Source organism: Melospiza melodia, chromosome 2 (assembly GCF_035770615.1).
Source record: "Melospiza melodia melodia isolate bMelMel2 chromosome 2, bMelMel2.pri, whole genome shotgun sequence".
NCBI classification, from domain to species: Eukaryota; Metazoa; Chordata; class Aves; order Passeriformes; family Passerellidae; genus Melospiza; species Melospiza melodia.
In genome coordinates this window covers 98,876,066-98,899,375 of record NC_086195.1, presented here as the reverse complement: position 1 = coordinate 98,899,375, position 23,310 = coordinate 98,876,066, and the positions used below count along the sequence as shown (strand labels likewise).

Genomic DNA, 23,310 nt, shown 5'->3' with positions numbered 1-23,310 from the left:
CCCCCGCCCCGCACAGCCCCGCACCGCGCCGCCAGCCCAAACGCACCCCGAGCCCCTGTTTCCAAATTACCCCTCAGCAGCGCGCAAACCCGGCGCTGCTTTCCGCCCCCTCCGCGCCCCCGGCCGCGGAGCGCCCGCCCGTGTGCGCCGCGCTCCTGCCGCGGAACGCCCCGCTCCCGCTCCCGCTCCCGCTCCCGCTCCCGCTCCCGCTCCCGCTCCCGCTCCCGCTCCCGCTCCCGCTCCCGCTCCCGCCGCGTCCCCGCGTCCCCCGGCCCCGGCGGTCCCTCCGCGCGGCGCGCAGCCCCCTCCGCCCGGCCGGGCCGGGGAGCGACGTGCCCGGCGGCCAATGCCGCGGCCGCGCTCCGCCATCCACCGCCCCCGCCGGCGCGGGCCAATGCGGTGCGGCGGGAGGGGTGGCCTCGCTCCGCTCCCACCCTCCCCCTGGGCTTATTGAGAGTTATATCAAGAATTTCAGTTCAGAGAGAGAGAGGGAGAAGGAGAGAGCGTATGCGAGGGAGAGAGGCTGGGAGGGAGGAGGGAGGGAAGGAGGGAGGGAGGAGGGAAAGCGCCGCCGCTTCCTCCCGTCACTAAAGCAATAACCTATTAGGATTTCTTTTATTTAATTTTTTTTGATTTTTTTTTTTTTTTTTTTGGGCAACTGTCACCCCAGAGCTAAAGAGGGAGAAGCACCGTCAGACCAACTCTTGCCATTTCCAGTCAGAAGTTGCAGACTTCATGTAGCTGCCTCTGCTCTGCCGAGAGAGGGACGGGAATGGTGTGCAGTGCAGAGTGGAAAATACCCCCGCTCTCAGAAGTGCACCGGATTTTTCTCTTGCTGTTTGTTTGGGTTGTTGCGTGCCCGTTAGGCACCCAAAGGATCACCGCTTCACAGGAATGAAACGTGGAGAGGATGACTAACGACAGAACTGTGAATTTGTTCCCTGGAGTTGATAATTTGCCACCCCGAAGCAACACATATCTCGAGGAGGAAGCGTTTGGCTGCTGCTGATTTCTCCAAAACTGGTGGTTTACCAGATGCATTGTGCTGTATCTGCTGGAACAGATCATTGCTTAGCTGCAGCAGATCGTCAAAGGTAGACAACTAACGTAAGTGCAAAGTTACCCTTAAGCTGGGATGCATTTCCTTTAAAGAAAAAAAAAAAAAAAAAAAAAAAAAAGCCAGCACGCAGTATATTTATCTAGGGAAAGAATCAGTGTTTGGGATTCTGTTGGTGTTGGTGGGAAAGGCTCACCTACTCGCTGTCTCTGCATCCCTACCTGCATTACTGTGCTGGAAGTAATCACAGGCATCAGTTACCGTGCAGCTTAATGCAGATAAGATTAGTGCTCGGGGCTGCCTAGTTCCGTCAAACTGTAGGTGCTGGCAGCCTTGCACCCCTATAATGTGCGGTTAGCAGTGCATGCAAACAGAAGTCTGTCAGTCGCTTTCCTTTTTTTTTTTTTTTTTCCCTTCCACCTGCATTATTAGTCTGCAGTATTTATATGTGGCAGCTGCTAATATCATCCTGAAGGGAGACCAGTGTCAGTGGGGAAAGGCTGCACCTTTTTTCCTCCTCATGCCATCAGAAAATGTATATTCCCCCCATCTGTAAACATGCTTCCTGCTTCTAAGTTACATTTGGAATTTCCAGCCTCCTGATTTAGACTAAACTAAAGTTTTAGGTTATTAAACAGAAGGAGAAGTATCCAACATCTGGAGAAGAAACATTGAGCTGAGAGTGTAAGAAACTGTAAGTCCTGTTATTGTCTCATCAGTTAACAGGGATGTGAAGTAGCCAGTGACGACTGCTGCAGCAGCAGCATGTCCGGGTGGTTATTTCCCAGTACGATAGCTATAGAGGGGCACGCAAGGCACAGCGAACAGAGAAGAATCTGGTTAGCAAGAGCTAAAAAATACATATGGAAGCAAACAGCAAATTACATTTGGCAGCTGGCGTAGCAGTTCGAATCTAGAAGTAGTCCGGGAAGGTTTTTTACTTGTACCAATGACTGGGTGGAGGAGGGTAGAGGGGGAATGCACTTTAGGGATTACACGGTGTACCAAGAAATTATTCAGAAAGTACGTGTGGAAACAGTAGCTGCCCTTAATCCTGCAAGTAGTTATTTTCATTCGTGCTCTGAGCAAATGCAGCCAATGGGATATTGGTGCATTTGTCCGGAGGGCTTGCTTGTAAAAAGGAGCAGTAGGAAAATGTACTGCTGGAAGCATGCATTGCAAAAACTAGTAGTAGTTGGAGATTGTGGATTTATCATGCCTAAAAAAAACAATAATGCTGTTCTGTGTGGTTGTGTTGACAGTGATGTCTCCAAATAAGAAATGAGATGTAATGCATCCTGCAGTCCATGCATGCCTCCTCTTGCAAATCGCGCATCATTCCTCTCTGGAAACCTTTAAGTCCTAAAATCCGTGGAAAGAGAATAAAAACATTATCATGGACCTGAGGGATTTTTACCTGTTGGCCGCTTTGATTGCCTGTTTAAGGCTGGATTCTGCTATAGCTCAAGAACTTATTTACACTATTAGAGAGGAGCTGCCTGAAAACGTGCCCATAGGGAACATACCAAAGGACCTGAACATTTCTCATATCAATGCTGCCACAGGGACCAGTGCCAGCCTTGTCTACAGACTGGTGTCTAAAGCAGGGGATGCACCTCTGGTCAAAGTGTCCAGTAACACGGGGGAAATCTTTACAACATCTAACAGAATAGACAGAGAAAAACTATGTGCTGGAGCTTCCTATGCAGAAGAAAACGAGTGTTTCTTTGAACTTGAAGTGGTGATTCTCCCCAATGACTTTTTTAGGCTGATCAAAATAAAAATCATTGTAAAGGATACTAATGACAATGCACCTATGTTTCCATCCCCTGTCATCAATATCTCCATCCCAGAAAACACTCTGATCAACAGTCGCTTTCCAATCCCATCAGCAACAGATCCTGACACAGGTTTCAATGGTGTGCAGCACTATGAGTTGTTAAATGGGCAGAGTGTCTTTGGACTGGATATTGTAGAAACTCCAGAAGGGGAGAAATGGCCTCAGCTGATTGTGCAGCAGAACTTGGACAGAGAGCAAAAGGACACCTACGTGATGAAAATCAAAGTGGAGGATGGAGGTACCCCCCAGAAATCCAGCACAGCTATCCTGCAAGTCACAGTAAGTGATGTCAATGATAACAGGCCAGTCTTTAAAGAGAGTCAAGTAGAGGTCCATATACCAGAGAATGCCCCTGTAGGCACCTCTGTAATTCAGCTTCATGCTACAGATGCTGATATAGGAAGCAATGCAGAAATCAGATACATTTTTGGTGCCCAAGTCGCCCCTGCAACCAAAAGATTTTTTGCTTTAAACAACACCACAGGGCTGATTACAGTTCAGAGGTCCTTAGATCGAGAAGAGACTGCTATTCACAAAGTGACAGTGCTGGCTAGTGATGGTAGCTCTACACCAGCCCGGGCAACTGTCACCATCAATGTCACTGATGTAAATGATAACCCTCCTAACATAGACCTCAGGTACATAATAAGTCCCATCAATGGCACAGTGTACTTATCTGAGAAAGATCCCATCAATACAAAGATTGCCCTAATTACGGTTTCAGATAAGGACACTGATGTGAATGGCAAAGTGATCTGTTTCATTGAGCGAGAGGTCCCCTTCCACTTGAAAGCAGTTTACGACAACCAGTATTTGTTAGAGACCTCTTCCTTGTTGGACTATGAGGGCACCAAAGAATTCAGCTTTAAAATTGTGGCTTCTGATTCTGGCAAGCCCAGCTTGAACCAGACTGCCCTGGTAAGAGTTAAGCTGGAGGATGAAAATGACAACCCTCCGATTTTCAGCCAGCCTGTAATTGAGCTGTCAGTTTCTGAAAACAACCGGCGTGGTCTATACTTAACAACTATTAGTGCTACAGATGAAGACAGTGGGAAAAATGCAGACATTGTTTATCAGCTTGGTCCTAATGCCTCCTTTTTCGATCTGGATCGAAAGACAGGAGTTTTGACAGCCTCCAGAGTTTTTGACAGAGAAGAGCAGGAACGTTTCATTTTCACTGTTACAGCCCGAGATAACGGCACCCCTCCTTTGCAGAGTCAGGCGGCTGTAATTGTTACTGTGTTGGATGAAAATGACAACAGTCCCAAATTTACTCATAATCATTTCCAGTTTTTCGTATCAGAGAACTTACCAAAGTATAGCACGGTGGGGGTGATCACAGTGACTGATGCAGATGCTGGGGAAAATAAAGCAGTGACCCTTTCCATCCTGAATGACAATGAAAACTTTGTGCTGGATCCGTACTCTGGAGTTATAAAGTCCAACGTTTCTTTTGATCGAGAACAGCAGAGCTCTTACACCTTTGATGTTAAGGCAGTGGATGGAGGGCAACCTCCTCGCTCTTCTACAGCAAAAGTAACAATAAACGTGATGGATGTTAATGATAACAGTCCTGTTGTCATCTACCCACCTTCCAATACTTCTTTTAAGCTGGTGCCACTCTCAGCAATTCCAGGATCGGTGGTAGCCGAAGTCTTTGCTGTGGATATAGACACTGGCATGAACGCTGAGCTGAAGTACACCATTGTAAGTGGCAATAACAAGGGTTTGTTTCGGATTGATCCAGTGACAGGTAATATAACTCTGGAAGAGAAACCAACTCCTAATGACGTGGGCCTGCATCGCTTAGTTGTCAACATAAGTGATTTGGGTTATCCCAAATCCCTGCATACTCTTGTGCTTGTATTTTTATATGTAAATGATACTGCTGGAAATGCCTCTTACATTTATGACTTGATACGCAGGACTATGGAAACCCCTTTGGATCGGAACATAGGGGACAGTAGCCAACCCTACCAAAATGAGGACTATCTCACAATCATGATCGCTGTCGTGGCGGGTGCCATGGTTGTCATAGTGGTGATATTTGTCACGGTTCTTGTTCGCTGTCGACATGCATCCAGATTCAAAGCTGCCCAGAGGAGCAAGCAAGGTGCTGAGTGGATGTCTCCCAATCAGGAAAACAAGCAAAACAAGAAAAAGAAAAGGAAGAAAAGGAAATCTCCAAAGAGCTCTCTTTTGAACTTTGTGACCATTGAGGAGTCCAAACCTGATGATGCAGTTCATGAACCTATCAACGGGACAATAAGCCTTCCAGCAGAGCTGGAGGAGCAAAGTATAGGAAGATTTGATTGGGGCACAGCACCACCATCAACCTTTAAGCCTAACAGTCCTGATCTTGCCAAGCATTACAAGTCTGCCTCTCCGCAGTCTGCTTTTCATCTCAAACCTGACACTCCAGTTTCAGTGAAAAAGCACCATGTGATTCAGGAACTCCCGTTGGACAACACCTTTGTTGGTGGTTGTGACACCCTTTCCAAACGCTCTTCCACTAGTTCAGATCACTTCAGTGCCTCAGAGTGCAGTTCCCAAGGAGGCTTCAAGACAAAGGGCCCCTTACACACCAGACAGGTAAACGAGCACTTTTACTGGTCTATAAGTACTGCATACAAGTGCCCGATCAACCAGTATTAAAAGTGCCACTGTGTTGTGGGGTTTGTTTTTTTTTTTTGTTTGTTTCACGCTAATTTAATTTAGTTAACATTATGGGGGGAACAAAAAAAACCTAAACCAAACACCAAAAACAAGAACAAACAAACTAAAACCTTGACCTTTTTATCATTTACCTGGGGCTTAAACATGTGTTTGCAAAATGCCTCTGATACTTTGGGTTTTGAAGAATTTTGGTTGTTAGAGGACTATGCATGTGCACATACATGTGCATGAGCAAAACTGAAAAAAAAGACTTTTTTTTTTTCTCCCCAGTATTTAACTGTCCAATTGTAAAACTTATTGAAGAACTGTTTCCGTATGTGCTAAATTTCAGTCAGAAATTTGACTGTTTCAAGGTTGAAGGGATATGTACATTGTTTCAAATTTCAAAGTGAGTTGGCTTCAATTTCTTTTGCTGTTCGAGCTGATTTGGAACCTTGCTAAATTAGTGTTACTAAAAGGGTTAATTTTTTTTCCCTAACAAAGACAGCCAAATTTCCAAGCTACTCATTAGTGAAGCACGTGGTTTATTGGTAGGATATAACTAAGCCATATGTAAGTCTTCCTCTTGTTTGAGTTCAACATGATTTTGTTGTAATAGATGAAAGTTGGTATCGCATAGACAGTTTGCTGCATATTTAAAAAAAAATTGCCAAAGCATACTTTTGAAAGGAATGCATTCTCTGAATACATCTGAATTCTGCAGGAAAAAAAGAAAAAAAAGTCAGCCCATTGTAAATATTCTCTCATCTTAGTAATGCATAAGTGATCTGACATATCTCATTTTAAACTGTGGAACACGCCATATGAAGAGGGATTAGGAAGCTGAGAGACTCATATTTCAGCCAAATCCAGCATTAGGTGTGCTTTTTGATTTGGGTTTTTTTTTTGTTTTTTTTTGGTTTGTTTTTTTTTTTTCTCCTACTTAGGTCTAATAACTCCTCGCTAATAAAGATTTAAACGCGGCGCTGTCTTAATTCATTTTACGGGCGCTCCTCTTGCGGGCGCCGCGGGAGCGCGCGCGCGCGCGGCCCGTAGGTGGCGCCAAGGCACCGCGCGGCGCGCGCTGGCCCCGCGCCAGCCCTGCGGAGGCTGCGGGGGCCGGGAGCGCGCGGGGGCCGGGAGCGCGCGGGGGCCGGGAGCGCGCGGGGGCCGGGAGCGCGCGGGGCCGGGAGCGCACGGGGGCGCGCCTCCGTGTCCGTGCTCCTCGCAGCCCCCCCCGAGTGGCCGTGGTTTGTCCGAGTTAGTCAGGGATGCGGGTCCTAGGGAGCCCAGCCGGGCACGTTTAGGCTCGTCCTTGCAGAGGGATTTTGACGGCAGCCAAGTTTAGGGCAAAGTCATCCTGTGGTTGTTGCGTTGGCCTTAGCTGTGGTGAACGTTCCCAGAAGCGTGTCTTGACTCTGCGTGTCTGTGAGGTGTCACACCGACAAGGCGCTAAGAATAAAACGAGCGCTTTGGAGGCAGCTCTGCTGAAGTAACTGCTCTGACACAGCTCCTTCTTTATGAGACGCTGAAAACACCACAGGAGAGTCTCACAAACCCCTAACCTCTCTGAGGGACTTTTAAGAAGGGTCTACTCCCTAAGCCTTCTCACAGCACTGTACACACATTGTCAGCGTAAGTTAAAAAAAGCTATCAAAATCCCCCCCAAAAATTATAGAAGAGATCTGCAAAATATGTGCTTACTTGTCTGAAGTTTTCTCCTCAGTTTTAGTTGCAAAATGTTATCCCTCTAAACCACACATTCCTTTTCTGTTCTGAGATTATTTTAATTTCGGCATCAATTTCCAAATTCTATCAGAAAACTCAGACTTAACTCCCCATAGTATCTAGAGGCAGTTGGGACACCCAGAATTTTTTATCTGACAGAATGTGTAAGCTCTGCATGGCAAAATTGAACATGAGGAGAATAAAACTCCCACAGCCATACAGAAACAACTAGCAGTATTTCCAGAGTTACCTGTGTTAATTACATTAAATATCCTGGTCTCCATTTAATAATATCTGTAATTATAACTATATATGGACTTGATTCAAATTTCACTGAGGTCTTAGTGTTTCCTTTTTGAAGTCAGTAGATACTCATGATTTGGATTGCTTCCTGAAAAAGCTGTATTATTATATGTAAATGAAAATACAACTCTTTCTTAGGTAGACAGTTACCTAATCTGAGTTTGTAGATTTTTATTCTGTGGGGACTGATATAGTGTCTTTTTGGTTTTTTTCTCCCAATGATGAGTGTTACAGGATGTAATCTTTTTAGGCTTCTTTTTCAATTTTGGCAGGAGTAGTATAACCATCAATGGTAGTAATCATCAACAATCTTCCTATTCTTCTGTCTGTGATTCCTAAAATTAGGATGCATCTTAGCTAATATTCATTTGCACAGCAGTGAAATACACCTTCATAGGTCTTTAAAAAAATAGTGATAGAGTATGGCCTTTAAACAAAGTATTCAGATTTAAAGATCTTACTGAACAGTAGCGTGTGCTAATGCCACAGCATCTGAAAACAATTTTTACAAATTCCTTTAGGGAGAGATACTTAGTTCTGTGGCATTTTACTGTTTTCTTCAGGTTTAACATAACTAATTTCTCTGCATCTAATGTTGAGTTAGGTTACTTATATATATTCAGTAACTTGGTGGGTTTTGTAAAATGCATGGGAATTGTTGTGGATGATGTTAAGATAAGGAAAGATGAAATATAGGATAAATATATGTCTAAGAAATACTAGCATCCTCCACCTTTACTTACAATTTCTTTTAGTTCAAAGTAAACACACACACACAGTGTGTCTTGCAGATACATTTATATTAGCAAAGAGCTGAGACATAAGTCAGCACTTGGACTTCATTCAAGCAAAATTCCGATGCTTTTGTTGGGCACATGGCCCTAGAAATATCTTAGAACTGGGTCTTAAATCAAAAAGCATTTAGAATTTAAAATATATTGTTCAATTAAAAATTCTTAGGTTTTTTCGGGGGGGGGGTTGTGGGGTTTTGGGGTTTTTTTTTGGTGGCCAATTTCAGTGCAATCATCAATTAATTTAGTGGAAATTCTGTGGTTAAGTTTTTACATGTGACTTTGAATTGTACAGACTGATGTTTCACAAGTACCCAGTATGAAAACCAAAGCCTCCTTCAAGTGCCTATCTTGCAGTAAACCTGGTGGATGCTCTGAAAAGAGCATTTTTGAATACTTGAACTTGTGATTGTTCTAAATGCTAATTCACGTAATTAGGAGTATGGAAAGGATGTTGCACACCACCAGCTTATATAGCTAAGCTTCCAAAATCAGTGTTATGACTCATAAAGAATACTGAAATCTATGCAGGCTTCTCAATCAGTGTTCTTTTCAGTATTTGATTGAACTTTAAAATGCGCTTCAAATTAGTAAGTCATTACACCAAACAGCTACATAGAAATACAGCAGAAGACGACATGTTGTATTCTTCTATGTGAAAGACCTCGTTTGAAAAGCAAATAAACAGACAAAAACTCCTACTCAATGTCATTAGATTAACAATAGATTAAATAATAAAAGAAATTAAGGCAAATTTATTGTGGTTATCCCAATTTTAAATTATAACAACTTCATTTAATCAGATTTAAAGCACAGCAGTGACAAATAACACAGGTTTAAAAATATGTATCAGTATAGGTTATGGGCAAAACCCTCAGTCTTCATTCCTAATCAAAATGCATTTAGGCATGTGCTTAACTTTCATTTAATGTATAAAACTGAAGCAGATCCTTAAAGTCCAAGTGACTTGAGATGTTGTCTTCAAGAAAAAGTCGTAAGCACACTATAAGCACTTTTCTGAATCAAAGTGATAATTTAGAAATTTTGGAAATGTGCACACTTCTGGAAGATTCAGGAAAGTTGAATATATGTTAACACTGTCCTTGTATTTCTGTGCTCTAGTGGCAGAAATTAGGGATTTGGGGCTCGAATGACACATCAACTACATTCCATACTAAAGTATATTTTAAATCTTATACTTGATAGCATAAGCTCTGTAGAGATTGCTTTATTCCTTTTTTAGCCAATGGACTTCTTGCCTGATCAAGGAACAAGTAGCCAGGCTCCTGCTGATCAATGCACATCACTTAAGCTTTATGTGGCAAATCTAATTGATGTTATCTTACTTTGGAGTGTTTAAATTTGTAAGTTTGGAGTTTATGTAAAAGAAAAGAAAAGCTGAAAACATTAATGACTCTTAATTTGATACGCTGAGAGTGGCAATTTCAAGGTGCATAAGTTGATGGAAATCTGCATTGGAACAGCAGTGCAGAGCTTACGTCACCTGCAAATATTAAAATTCTGTAACCATAGCATTCCACAATTCTGCGTACTGTATTATTTTTAGTGGCCTTGTTTCATCACTTAGTATAAATAAAAAAACACATGCATTCTTTTGTATGCTTAGTTTGGTTTATGTGTCAGCATGGATATTAGTCTTGAGTGAGGACTAGTCATCTGGAAAAGTGTCTGCATGTAAAATTCAATTGTTTTCAAGTTCTGTATATTTGTATATGTGTACTAAAATATTAGAAATGGTGATCATGTACAGTGTATTTTTTCTATTGTTGAATAACTGAAAAATAGGTTAACAGATTTCGCTGAACTGTCTAAAGAAATCCATCTTTGAGCTGAGACCAAGCATGGAAAATTTCAGCTGAAAAGAAGAATTTTTCAGAAAGTTATGAGCATGTGAAAACTGGGAGCTATAATGGATATCTGAACATAACCCTAAGCTATAACACTATACATTTTCAATAGTGACGGTAGACGTGCTCAACCAGAGTAGGGAACATTTTGTGTGTACAGATCAGGCAGTAAAAGCTTAGTAATCTTCATTTCTCTTTAAATGTTTCCTGTGCATGAGATTTTTATCAGAATCACTGGAGTCTCATCTGTCCCGAATATCCAAAGCCAAAGTTTCACATATGCTAAGAAATTTGTGCCACACACGTGAGTGAGAACTGCATCTTGAGAGTTTTATGCTATTGCAATTTTGTGATAATTTTCTTTTGTATATAGGAACAAGGGAGAATCTTTTTAGTTTCCATTTCAGATTTTCAGTTCCAAAGAATCTTTTCTTCTAGCACAGCAAAACCGTATCAGCCACACTTTATTGACAGCAATTTTATTGTAGCTAGAGGCTTACAGTAAGCTGTTTATTGCTGTTCCCTAACGCAGTTGACAGCAATTGGGGAATTAATTTTCTTGCCCCTGATGTGCTTTCTTGGGTATAAACAACAGATGTTAAAGATATGAAAACTGTGACCCATTTACATTCAGCGGCTCTTTACGGGAACAGTCTACCTGTCTGAAGTGCAGGTTTCAAGTCCTGAGTAATTTTGCTCCATCAGTTCTAGGATTCTAACTTTTTCAATATTGTTTATCTTATACAAATACTGTCAAGGGCCAGGTACGTAATGCCTATGGGTAGATCCTCATCTAGGCAATTTCTGTTCAAGAATAGCTGGATTCAAGTTTCATTTAGTTCAGGAGATGCTGTATCTTCTTACTCTACCATTTAATTGCATTGAACATATAGGATTTAACTGACAGAATAGACATAAAGTGTTCTGAAAGACCTAACAGAAATTAAAGGTGCTACCTGATATTCTGGTATAATTTCTTTCACAGAACATCATGGTGGTCTGTAAAATCTATACTCATAAGTTTCCAAGTGTGGCCATGTTGCATACATTCTGTAATGTCCATGTCTTCACTGAAGAAAAAGAACATACATAGAATCGTGTATCATTTTTTCCTTTTTTATTTCTTTGGCCCAATGTATGTAAAATTATTTATCCCCGTACACTGATGTGGGCACTTAATCAGTTCATTTCTGGTTTACATGAGATAACATTCCTTTGAGTGGAAAGATTTACCAGACTGTACATAAGAGATGAATGGATGCTATCATATTTTACTGAAATATGGGGGGAGGAGAACATCTTTTGTTCATTTCTGTCTTTTAGAAAGACATTTGCTATGTAAAGGGCTTTAGCATCTTACCAAACTGAGATTTTAAGTGCTAGTCTAGACACAAAATGCATGTTCACTGTTCCCTTACAATTAAAACACCATACAAAAAAATTCCTCCTAAAGGAGTTGCAATAATTTTCTTGCAATGTGTTATTTTCTAGTGAGCTATAAACTCTCTCTTGAAGCAGAAATAGCTATTTCTGGCAGAAGACATCTTAAATTGATATTGCTACTTTTTCACTGGTTGTGAAATTACAAAAATTTGAAATAAGGAAATAAATTGTTTTGAACAGCAGTATTGTTGTAGCCATACAAACCTGTGTAAATATTATTCCTGGGACTACTGTGTTTCAGGAAAACATAAAGGCTGCTACAATTTTGGTACAAATTTCTTGTTAATTTTTCAAAAAATATCTGGACATTCAAATCTTGGAATGATTTGGCCTTCATTGCCAATTTAACTTTTGGGTTTTGCATATACTTTGAGTTATATGTGATAATACAGAGAAAGGCAGTTAAAAATTAGATTTGTGATCATACTGAGATGTTTAAATTGTACCAATCTCAAAAGTTACCCCTCAGCTTCTTTTTCTTTTGCAGCAAGTGAAGTGGAGGGTGGTGGGGGGGAAAGATTTGTTTTAAAGTCTTGACATGGGTTGTCCTGCATGTTCTGTTGCACAGAGAGAAAATCTTGTAATTATTCATTTCATTGTAAATATTCATGTTCAGAGGCTTTTGGAGTGTAGAATGTGTAGTTTCCTATGACTTGATGTTGTAGTTTTGCCATTTCTTTTGTAAAAGTCACTCTGTACTTTTTGTGCACAAATATTAATATTATTACTTGAAAGTTGGTTCAGAAAATGCACACTTCCTGTTACAAGAGGATTATAGAGCCTTTTTCTAGAGTAACAGTTCATCATTTCAAGTTGAATCCAAGCTGGGATAAATCTGCTGGTTTCTTCCATCTGCAACTCTTTCTAATGTAAACTTCTTTATAAAAACAATAGGATAATATTGAGATAATATTTCCAAAATCTAAAAAATATGTAAAATTAATCAGAAGTGAAGTGAATTAGAAATTCTTTTATTTAGAGCTGAATGTGATAAAATGGGAAAGATCGGCAGTTTTTTTCTTTCTTCCTTCGCTTCTTGCCCCAGGTTTGCAGAAAGGTGGTTTTAAAATAACCATCTCTTCCCAGTCCAGAAAATGAAATCGGATATTCTCACTGGCTGATAGCTGAAAGAGAATCACTACTGATATTGATTTATAAAATACTTTGTGGCCTGAAACTGATATTCACTCATTCGCTGTCATTCCTCCCAGTGAAATTGCCAGATGCATCATTTGTAGTTCTGAAGGATGTTCTTATCACCTCCTAGGCTTTCATGTGTTACTAGCAAGAAAAATCTCTTATTGGTTTTCTTTATCATTAAAAAGTGTTAAATATCTGCCTATACAATATTTTTCATCAAATGAACTAATTTAGCCTATGCCTTGTAAGGTCATAGAGCCTTTAAAACACTGAAAAAGCCAAGAGGAAACCATGCTTTAATTATGAATGGTATTTTGCTATTCTTCCAAATTCTATGCTATTCTTTTGCTCTTCTTCTTTGCTATTCTGTTGATTTTTAGCCTGCGGTAGTATCTCTTAAATGACTACACCTGCTAGATGTAAATATCTGTCTCCTTCATAACACATAAAGTTATGGAAACAATTGTCTTTCTGATGTAAAGGTTCTGTAGGATGCATATGTTTCTACATATGACCTGTGTAGCTGCTCTGCTGAACTTGATGGTGAAATGCTTTGACCACTGAGGTCTATCTTCTCTTACCAAAAATTTTTTGGAAGAGAGTTTTCACAAAAGCTTGATTTTACAGGAGGGATTCAGGAGCTTCAGAGAAAGGTGAAGACTAATGAATTTTAAGATAACACCTCCTTCCTGTGTTGACAGGCTGCACAGCCTGAAAGGGAATTATATTTAGCTCCTGGTTTTAGTAGCTTTCCATTCAGTGAGCTAAGTTTTCAGAATATTGTTTTATTCCAGTCCCTCTTCTTAGAGCATGTGATGAATATTATCATGATTGCTTCAGGTGCCCAGCTTCTGGTGGTGGATCTAACCTTATTTCTGTAAGTGATGTTAACAGAAAGTACAATTGGTAGAGTTTTCACCAGTACACATAGCTAGCAGTGCCTCAGTATGGGATTCATCTTGTTTGACTTCTAATTCTGTGACAAATCTAGTCTACTTCAGTGAGTTTGTGATTTACCCCATCCTGAAGAAAATAGAGTGCTTTAAGCTGAGTGAAAAAGCTGAGCAACACAGCCTGGTGAGTTGCATCCCACGTCCAGTGAAAAGTATAATTTGGTGTGATCCGTATTCTTCACTTTCCTTTTCTCACCAAGGTCAAGAGAAGGGTTTTAAGGTTATGTATTTCTTAGAGTGAAGGTATTATTTGAATAGTGCATGTGGTCACAAAAATGTATGTGCACAGTTGCCCTTGAGAAGTCTTCTTTAGATTACAACTCAAATTCAAAGGTTTCCAAATTTGCAGAAAGAGTTTCACTACTTTTTATTAAATCATTATGTGGCCATCATCTATCTATTTTGGTAAGACAGTGCAATGAAACATCAATTAAAATAATAATTTTGGTGCTGATCTGAGTATTTCTGTCTTTCCTCAGAAATGCATGTTCCTTGCTACCTGATTCTGTGAACTTTAGTACAGACCATTCACATTATAGTGTAAAAATGTTTCTTTTACCTCTCTGGTAAAAGGTGTGTTGTTGCGGTGAGATGTAACCTGCCATACCCTCAGTATGTGTCTATAGCAGCAGGAATTTTCAGTCAGTTGTCAGATTGTCTCACTTTCACCATTGCAAAAATACAGGCCAAAATGTCAGTGACATGCTAGGTTACCACTAAGAGAATTTGAAATTGCCTTGAGTTTGTGACAACAGTACTCTGAAACATGGATGGTGTTGAAGTCTGCAGCATCCAGAGCAGCAGGAGGTAGGCTGTGTACCAGTTGCAAAGCCTGTATTTTTAACTACTGACAGATAAATAAGAAGCAAACAAAACCAGCAAAACCCCCAACCAAACAAAAACAACCAACCAAACAAATAACATCCCTCCCCTCCAAATTAAATCTGCATCTGCTAAGATGGTAAACGTTGCCCGTTGAAATTTAATCTCTCTACTGTACTGGAGATGGACTTTGCTATTTGAGATTTCATCAGTTTCATTGCAGAAAGCTGTTACATCTGTCAAACATTTCAGTTTGAACTGAACGCCTGATTTTTTGCCTTTGTATGCTACAAGAGCACCAGCTTGTCAATCAACAGAAGTACAAAATTAGACAAGATAGGTGATCTGCTGCTGTGACTGGCATTTTATTTTTATTTTACAACATCTTTTTTCTTTTCTAAACTTAAAAATGGCAGTATTTTTCTTTAGTGGGGTAACAGATGAGAAAAATTGATATAATGGAGGGAGGTCACTCCAATCCTGTTATTCTTGGCTTCTAATGCCCATTCTATTGTAAGCACTGGTACAGTCCAGGTGGACAATGGAGCTGTAAGTGACTATCTGTATGAATTTTATGAATGTCCATTGTGTGTGAATGAGATGAAAATATGAATGAGACTTAAATAGATTTGATTTTGTTATTCTTCGTTCTTGCTGTGGTTTTAATGCATTGCAGCAAACCTCATGCAGCCCAAGGTAGGGGCATAACCAGTAGGGCAGGACCACTTTTGGGGGCGCTGTGTAGGCTTTCAAGCTGCCGCTGGGCAAAGCAGGCTCCAAAACCTTCAGCAAGTAATTTGAATCTTGTAAAATTCATGGGATTTTTGATCTGCTTCCCTGAATACAAATCAGAACTTTTGTTTCTTAATGTGATTTTCCAAATTCCGGATTAAGAAATGGACAAAAGCATAGATGCCTTTTGAGAGGTTTGAGAAACTGATGCACTTCTATGATGTGTCTATTGATAGCATCCTCACTGAACATCCCTGGATTTCAGTATCACTCAGCTTTGCTGAATCTAGGCTTTGGGCCTCTTCTGTGCTTTAGCAGTTGATTAAGAAATATTCTAATCCGCCACAGAATACCAAGAAACTAATGGCTTGTGAAGTATTTTAGTCTTCAGGCTTCCACTATAAATGATATAAAAAATAGTATCATTTGGCTGATGCTTAAATACATCTCTTTCTTTTATGAGATACTATCTCTGTCCTTTCATGTTTCTCTTTTTTTTTCTCTTCTTTTATTCTCTGAGAATGCTTATTTTTGTACAACATATTTATGCACATATTAGAAATTTGAGTTTCACCCTCAAATACATAGTATCACAGTGCAGAAGTGGCACATTTTATGCACAATCTGTTCTAGTACACCCAACTTGTAACCACGCACTGCTTGTGTCCACACAAAGACTTTTAACAAACCAAGGTCTTTAAGATTCAAGGATTTGAAACATTTGGAAGCATATCTGTATAGCAGCATATTATGGCAAGCCATTCCATATGTGTTGTAGTTAAAAAAAGTAGACAAAATAATTATTTCATATATGTTTTTATTTGCTCACTTTTTTTTCTTTTCTTTTTATAAGACCATTCATACTTTTATATATGGCATAATGCATTCACAATTTGTAATAAGCATGCTATCTCACAGACTTATGATAGAAAATTGATTCTGAAAGAAAATAAGAACAAAAAAATGTTAATCACAAAGCAGAAGAGCGGAGATTGCAACTCAGTAACTGAATAGTGCTTCTTGAGTTCAGCAATTTGAAAGGGAGATTGGGAGGAGAGATTAAAATATTCATATATCTTTACATTTCAAAATGGTTTAAAGATGACTGAACTTGTTGGAAAACTTATTCTTTAGTAAGAAAGCTGGCAGTGCTGCTGTGATATACAGATTGTCAGTGATCCTTGAGTCTACTTCTTCAAAGCAGTGTGCTGAGCACTTTTCAGTAGAGGAGTTCTATTCAGTGCCTGCTGAAGCTTTATAGATGGTGCAGATCACCTCCAGACAAAGTACTTCTCGTTGTCAACTATGATATTTATGTGTCAAAAGTATGTCACAGAAGTAATTCCCAATTTTAGAACTTTCATTCTTTGGATCAGTGGTGATCACATTAAAAAACGCTCTGCATTCACTGTCTCACACTTGGTATTATTTAACATTTTCATGTCCTAGTGCTAAATAGCAGCCTTAGTTGTATTCAGTATTGTGGAAATTCATTTCAGTAAGCCTCTAGCTACTGAAAAGTGTTATATCTTACATCCTACTGTCCTCAGTAAAGATAGTTGGGGGTCAGGATAGCCCTCTGCACTGTGTGCTCCTGCTTGCTACTGCTCATGACATTTGGCATCTGATAGGGATGCTGTGATAGCACCTTCAATTAAAAGCCATAGGCAACAAACATAACAAAGAGAATCCTTAAGACTGCTTAACATTATGCCATTGCTTTGACTTGAATAAAACCAGCATGAGAATAAATTGCCTGTGTTAGCTTAATTGTGATCTTCACCTAAGCGCTACCCATGAGACCTTAGACCCAGCAGAAAACGCTAGTAGGAGTATCAGGGGCTTTTTCTGGGATTGCTTAAATTTATCATACTTCTTTTAGAAAACACTGACACAATTTTATTCCAGCTTTAAAGCCTTAAGCTTTTGCTGCCTGTTTTGGGTTTTCATTACTTTTATGTCTATACAGTTACACAGATAATGAAAAACAAAAAAAGAAGCCTGCATATCTCTGCATGTAACACTGCTCTGCAACTATATAGCACCTCATTAGTTTTTTCAGTATCAGAGATAAGTTGGCATTCTGTCATGAAATCTGAACTGCCACCACATCTCACTGAAGCTTATAAGCCATGCGATAGTAACTTTCAAAAAGCGCATTAACTCTTGCAACAGAAGATTCAGTCTTGTAAACAAAGAAATCATATGTCTCTATCTATCTGTGAAGCAAATTTGTTTGACATTTTCTTCTCTAAATTTTGCTGCTCTTAGAAATCTTTTGAAATAGAAAGGGAGAAATCTTAGTTTTGTCTCTTTTTGCACAATTCAATTGACTGAGGTAGACCTAACCTCATTTACATTTGGACTGTGCTGTACACTCATTACTCTGAATGTGATGTGCCTTTTCTCATTTTTTTAAGATTCTATCTTCACTGAAGGAAAAAGTGTTTTATATCACAATTGCTGTTGTGAGATATCTGCCTAAATGTAAAATCCTTGTGGAGACAAGAAAGAGGTATTTTGTACCTTACTGTAGCTGGTCAAGGTCAGCCTGGAACAATTCACTCGGGGTTGATCTCTACTGGCTCTGTACAGATGAATCTACAATACCTTATCATTAGCAGGATTTTCTACTGCCTTACCTACTTCAGTGTGAAATCATGCTGCTCTGTCTTGCAGTAAGGTGCCTTTAAGGATATGATTTACGTGTGTACTTACTCTAGGTTGTTTAACACTTCTCAACTGATGCCAAGTGAGTCTGTCCTACTGTCTAGAAAAACCATACAATTTGGTCCTGTGGTTGAATTAAAGTCCTTGGGCTTTCGCATATAATACTGATGATATTAGCAGAGGTACCCCTAAGTGTTCCTGCCAGGCTTGCATCACCATCTGGTGTAATTCCAATGCGTTTTCATACATCTTCAATGTCGGTGTTACTGCTCTGCAAACTGTGCTGGATTGCCAATGATTGCAGCTGCATACAATGGCTATAACTCAGTCACCCCCTAAGGCAGAGTAATATGAGTCACCAAAATCAAACATTAATTCAGCACAGGCCATTACTTTGTGCTGGAAATGGTATAGATGTGCCTGTATTCTATTTTTACTAAAGTAAAACACAGTATTTTATAGGAAGCATGATCAGAATAGAACATTCCATCCATGGTCTACTCCATGTTGGCAATAAATGTTTCTAGTAGACTAGGAAGAAATGTCAGTTCCTTTATAAGTGAGGTAAGCAGTCCTGGGCATGAGTTGCCTTCTTTGAGTTTTTTTGTTCTGTAGCTTGAGTCTGCCTTCTCCTAAGAATGCTCTTTTCAGTCTATGTCTTCCACCTTTTGAAAGTTTCTCCTGAAACTGTCCATAGATTTGGGATTTATATTTCTTAAAATGTTTCTTTGTTGTCTCATCTCTTTATTTTTGAGCTGATCTCAATGACTTTTTGTGATATTTTCTACTTCCGAACTTTCTAGGTAATTTGCTCACCTCATATACAGGCGTTCCTGTACAGGTGTTCCACCTATCCTCTCATTTTCAATATACTTTTATTAGCAGTATTTCCCCCCATCAACCTACCTACAAGACCACATATTTGATACAGTCAGTAGTTACTCAGTGTGAGACATTTTCCATTCACATGTGATACCTGCTGGCTGCTGCTTCCAATTATGCCATATGCTGGAAAGCTGAGCTGTTGAAGTATTGGAGTGAATGTTATAATCAAACTAGTTAAGAAGTAGCAGTGTGTCTCATAAAGGGTCCTGGACAATGTCTGATTTCTGCCATAAGCAAAATACTGACAAGTCCTTCTTTGTTTTGCTGCTTTTTCAGGTGGCAGAGAGCTAGACATACATTCATTATATTGTAAAATCATAACCTTCGAGATCTTGCTGAATCTGCCCTACAGCTATTTATCACATGATTGCAGGGAATGAAAATAACATTCTTCCTTCTACTAGGAATATGTTGCTAACCTTGGGGCAAGATAGTGCATAATTTTATGTGTGCCTAGTCTTGCTGTTATATATAGACTGTTTTGAGATGAATCAGTGTTATCATTTCCCAGAATTTAGCACTAGTGCTTTAGCAGAGCCAAGGAGATTTCATATACTTAGGCTCTTGGCTACAATAGTGGCCCGGGATCTCAAGTCTGAGTCACATTTATATTAATGCCATTTTATAGTCATGGACAAAGGCCAAAAAGATGCTAATATCATTTGCTCCCAAGTTATTTTATTTTTTTTCCTTAGGTTAGGGCTGCATGTAACTCTACTTACTCTAAGTAAAGGCTATCTGAACCCAATTCTTATTTCATATTCATTAATTTTGTAGTTGTGAAATCACAACTGTTTCCCTGATGGTTTTGCTTGTAATCAAGAGTTGAATCTGTCTCCTCAAGTTTGTTTGATAACCCCTCTTTCTTCCTCCCACAAACAGGCTGAAGGAGATGCAAAGATCTCTAACACTTTTTTCTGTCCTGTGGCACGCATCCTTCTCTTGCAGCTTCTTGAGTAATAGCTGGGTTTAAACAAGAAGCAGTAATTCACTTTAAATAGCAAGAATTATGGAAGCTGAAGCTCAGTCCCTTCTCACAATTACCACTTTAACCTCTGAGCTGCCAAGCTGCTGCTTTTATATGCATAGCTCTACTATAGCTGTGTAACAAATACACAGCTCTGACTTCTTGAGTTACTCTGTTTGCAGGGTGATATGCCAGGAGTAGTTTTAAGCACATTGAAATAATCTGATACTACATAGACACTGTCTATCATGGCCCACTTTTGAGCTATTTATGCATATAGACAACATTTTTTAGTATTGTCTAAAGATAAACATTTCTGGGAAAAGCTTTCCAAGCTATAAAACTAAGCTTCAGGTTTTGGTGTGTGTGATACTTTAACATGTTTAGATCAACAGGACAGCATGAAATTAGCAGAAAAAAAAAGACTGAGGCATATTCAACTGAAAATGGTTGAATATGCAAAACAGACTACATCCACTGTTTTAAGAAAATAAATACTTCTGAGTGGTGTTATGATAGGCTGTGCCCTTAACAGGAACTTGTACAGTTATAAAATAGATGTTATTTTCTAATCACGGGGGATGAAATAATCACATTTCTAATCCACAGGTCTGTGACACTTTTTAACACAATGGTAAAATGCCTTGTACTTAATCCAAACCCACTGGAGCTTCAGATTATTCTGTTCCAACTTGCTGTGTGAATTTTCTTCAGGGGATTCCTAGTTGATTAAAGTGTGATAAAAATTGACATCAGGAAGGGTGAAGTTTGTTTTTATTCTCTTCTGTATTGAGTTAGCTGTCTTAAAATTTAGGTATAAAAGCAGCAGTCCACTTTTTCAGACTCAGCCAAGGCAAACATAATGATTTTAAATTCTACAGAACATACTTGGGCAAAGTGCCCATTTATTTTATTGAGAATTTTGTCTGATTAAGAACTGTTTCTCCCTTATCTCTGAGTTTCTTGGACAAACTGTGTTGACTCTGATCCAGTAATGTAGAGCAAGCTTCTTAATCTGGCTCATTAAATAAAAGCTCAGCTGGGAGAGGAATGCTGTATTTTGTCTTTGCATTTCAATTGAGTCGAAACTTCTTCTTTTAAGCTCAGGCTGTGAGAATCTTCTTCAAGCAATATAACATCATACACAAACTCAGGTGATAAATGCTTGGAATGAATACAAGTGCATGATGGGACACATCTTTCCTGTTAATGAAAACAAAATAAATAAGTGCAGCATTCAGACTTCTGTATTCAGTTCTGTCAGGCAATACTGTTTTGACTTCAGCACTCCTGCTGTTTGGAGTTGTGGGCCTTTCTTTTTACACAGACAGGGTATTATCCTAATCTGCATGCTGGGAAAAAGTAGCTGAAATTCTAAAAGAAGTTTCACTTTTGACCGCATCCCAGTTTTGAATCAAGGTTGCTAATGTAGGAAGGCTTGCTACTGCTAGAGTTGTGGAGAAGGTCTTGAACCTCTTTCTCAAAAGCTTTTTCCTCACATTTTGATTTCTTTTCTCTGTGAAAATTGCTCATGTTTTTGCCAGTGTAATAATGCTGCTAAGTTGCACTTTTTATTTCTCAAACAAATGATTATTTTTTTCCACTTGTACTAAGACTTCAAGCTCTGCCAAAAATCTGAATAAAAATCAACAATTATTCTGTAATTTTTAAGCAGTTACCATTAAATACATACACTGTGGTTTAAAACACTGTAAATACATAAAACTTCAGCAAGAAAAATCAAGCACAAATCATAAACAAATAACTGATGCAAGTACTAACATACTTATTTTTCATTTTAAAACACATGAAGTATGAAACATAAATACATTGTCAGTAAACCCATGAGTGATCTAGTTATCATTTTATCACATGTTGAATGAGGGGAGGCTGCCTATTCACTGAAGGCTTGTAAGCTAATTTATCTCGCAGGAGTACCAACAATACTCAGTTTAATATACAGAAGTACTTGCTAAGAAGCTTACCAAAACAATATGGTGGGTTTAGACTAAAATCATACCAGAAGGTCCATCCTTCAGTTGTCTGAATCATAAGAAGAAACAGATTGTTTCAAACGGAAGATGAGAAATAACGTAATCTAACCAATCTGCACTTTGGCAGAGTCACGATAAGATGGCTGAGGATTTTTTGCTTATTCTGAGCGAATGTATTTATTTGACAGAATACTTAAGAACTGACCATTTTAATTAAGAATATTTTTTCCCAGAAAGCAAAACTCTAGGTTCAGACAGGTCTTTATTGGCAGGTAGTTACACAATGCTCCTCAGGGTGAACCAGCAGAGTGAACCAGTTGAAGGCATTAGCCCACACTTGGGAACCGCACTATTTAAGGCATTACTGGAAAAAAAGTAGGTATTTGTTTCCTTCATAGTTTTTATTGCTTCCCCCAAAGCCTTTGGTCCATGATTCTTCTTGAACTTCGAAGTCCATGAAGTTTTTTCTTCTGCAGCTCGGGAACTGTCACCTTTCAAAGTTTTGTGCCCCCCTGCTTTTTTTTGCAGATGTTACAGGCTTAGCTTTTCTGCTTCTTTAGGGCACTTTGGCTTTTCCTCCTACTTTCTTCCTACCTAACCAAATGTAGCAAAAGTATTCTTACTCTTCTCTCTTACCCTGACTGCAGGCCTACTTTTTTTTTCACCTTTGCATTATTTCCCAGGAGAATGAACAAATACTCCTGTGGAGTAGCCATTATCTGTTAGGAAGTGAATCATACATCTGTTGCATGTTAACTGGCTTGTGCTGTTTTATCAACAGTCAGTATTAAATATGTAGACCTAATTAGCATATTTGGGTTTGGAATTTTAAAATAGAAAAATTTCCTGTTCCCTAAACCAATGCATTTAACTCAATGACAGCTCTTTTGAACAGAACAGGCAAAAATAGTTACATGAGATATGTTGTTGCATAGCTCCTGAAAAAAAAATGTAAAAACCTATTTATAGTGGTACTATAGTAGTAGTGGTACATAGAAGTATATATATATGTATAATTGTTTATATAATTTTAAGTGTTTTAGAATACAGAAATATCAATATTACTCTTTCAGTAAAGGGTAAACTGAGAAATAAATCTTACAGTTGATTCTTATTTTCAAAGCAAATGGCAGAACATGGATTAAAAACTATGTACTTCCTATGCATAAGCATTTATATAGAAGAATAAAATTGAATTAGATGTAAAGTGTTGATGTCTTCATGGAGGAAAACATAGCAGTTTTAGAAATCTGGGATGCCAGTACCACATCAGCAGCTATTTGCATAGTATTGTCAGGGACAACTGTTCTGTAGACAATCCAGTGAATCAGAGCTGTTTGATTAATCAAATCAAGTCTCTGTTGTAGCAATGCAGAGAGGTTATGTCTGCTAGCAATCTGATTTGAAATCAAATGCTTATGTATTAATGAACACAAATCAATTGGTTTTAAGCCCCTTTTCA

The 23,310-nt window shown here is 39.2% G+C and overlaps 1 protein-coding gene across 13 annotated transcripts in view; it reads left to right on the top strand.

The window, feature by feature from the left end:
• The first annotated feature begins 577 nt into the window (after positions 1-577).
• Positions 578-23,310, top strand: part of PCDH9 (protocadherin 9) — a 671,837-nt gene continuing 649,104 nt past the window's right edge. For all 13 annotated transcript variants that reach the window (XM_063149407.1, XM_063149404.1, XM_063149406.1 and 10 more), the window contains exons 1-2: positions 578-1,107; positions 2,320-5,489. In XM_063149407.1, coding sequence (XP_063005477.1) covers positions 2,454-5,489 — 3,036 coding nt within the window. In that variant the 5' untranslated portion in view covers positions 578-1,107; positions 2,320-2,453. The remainder of the gene's footprint in view (positions 1,108-2,319; positions 5,490-23,310) is intronic.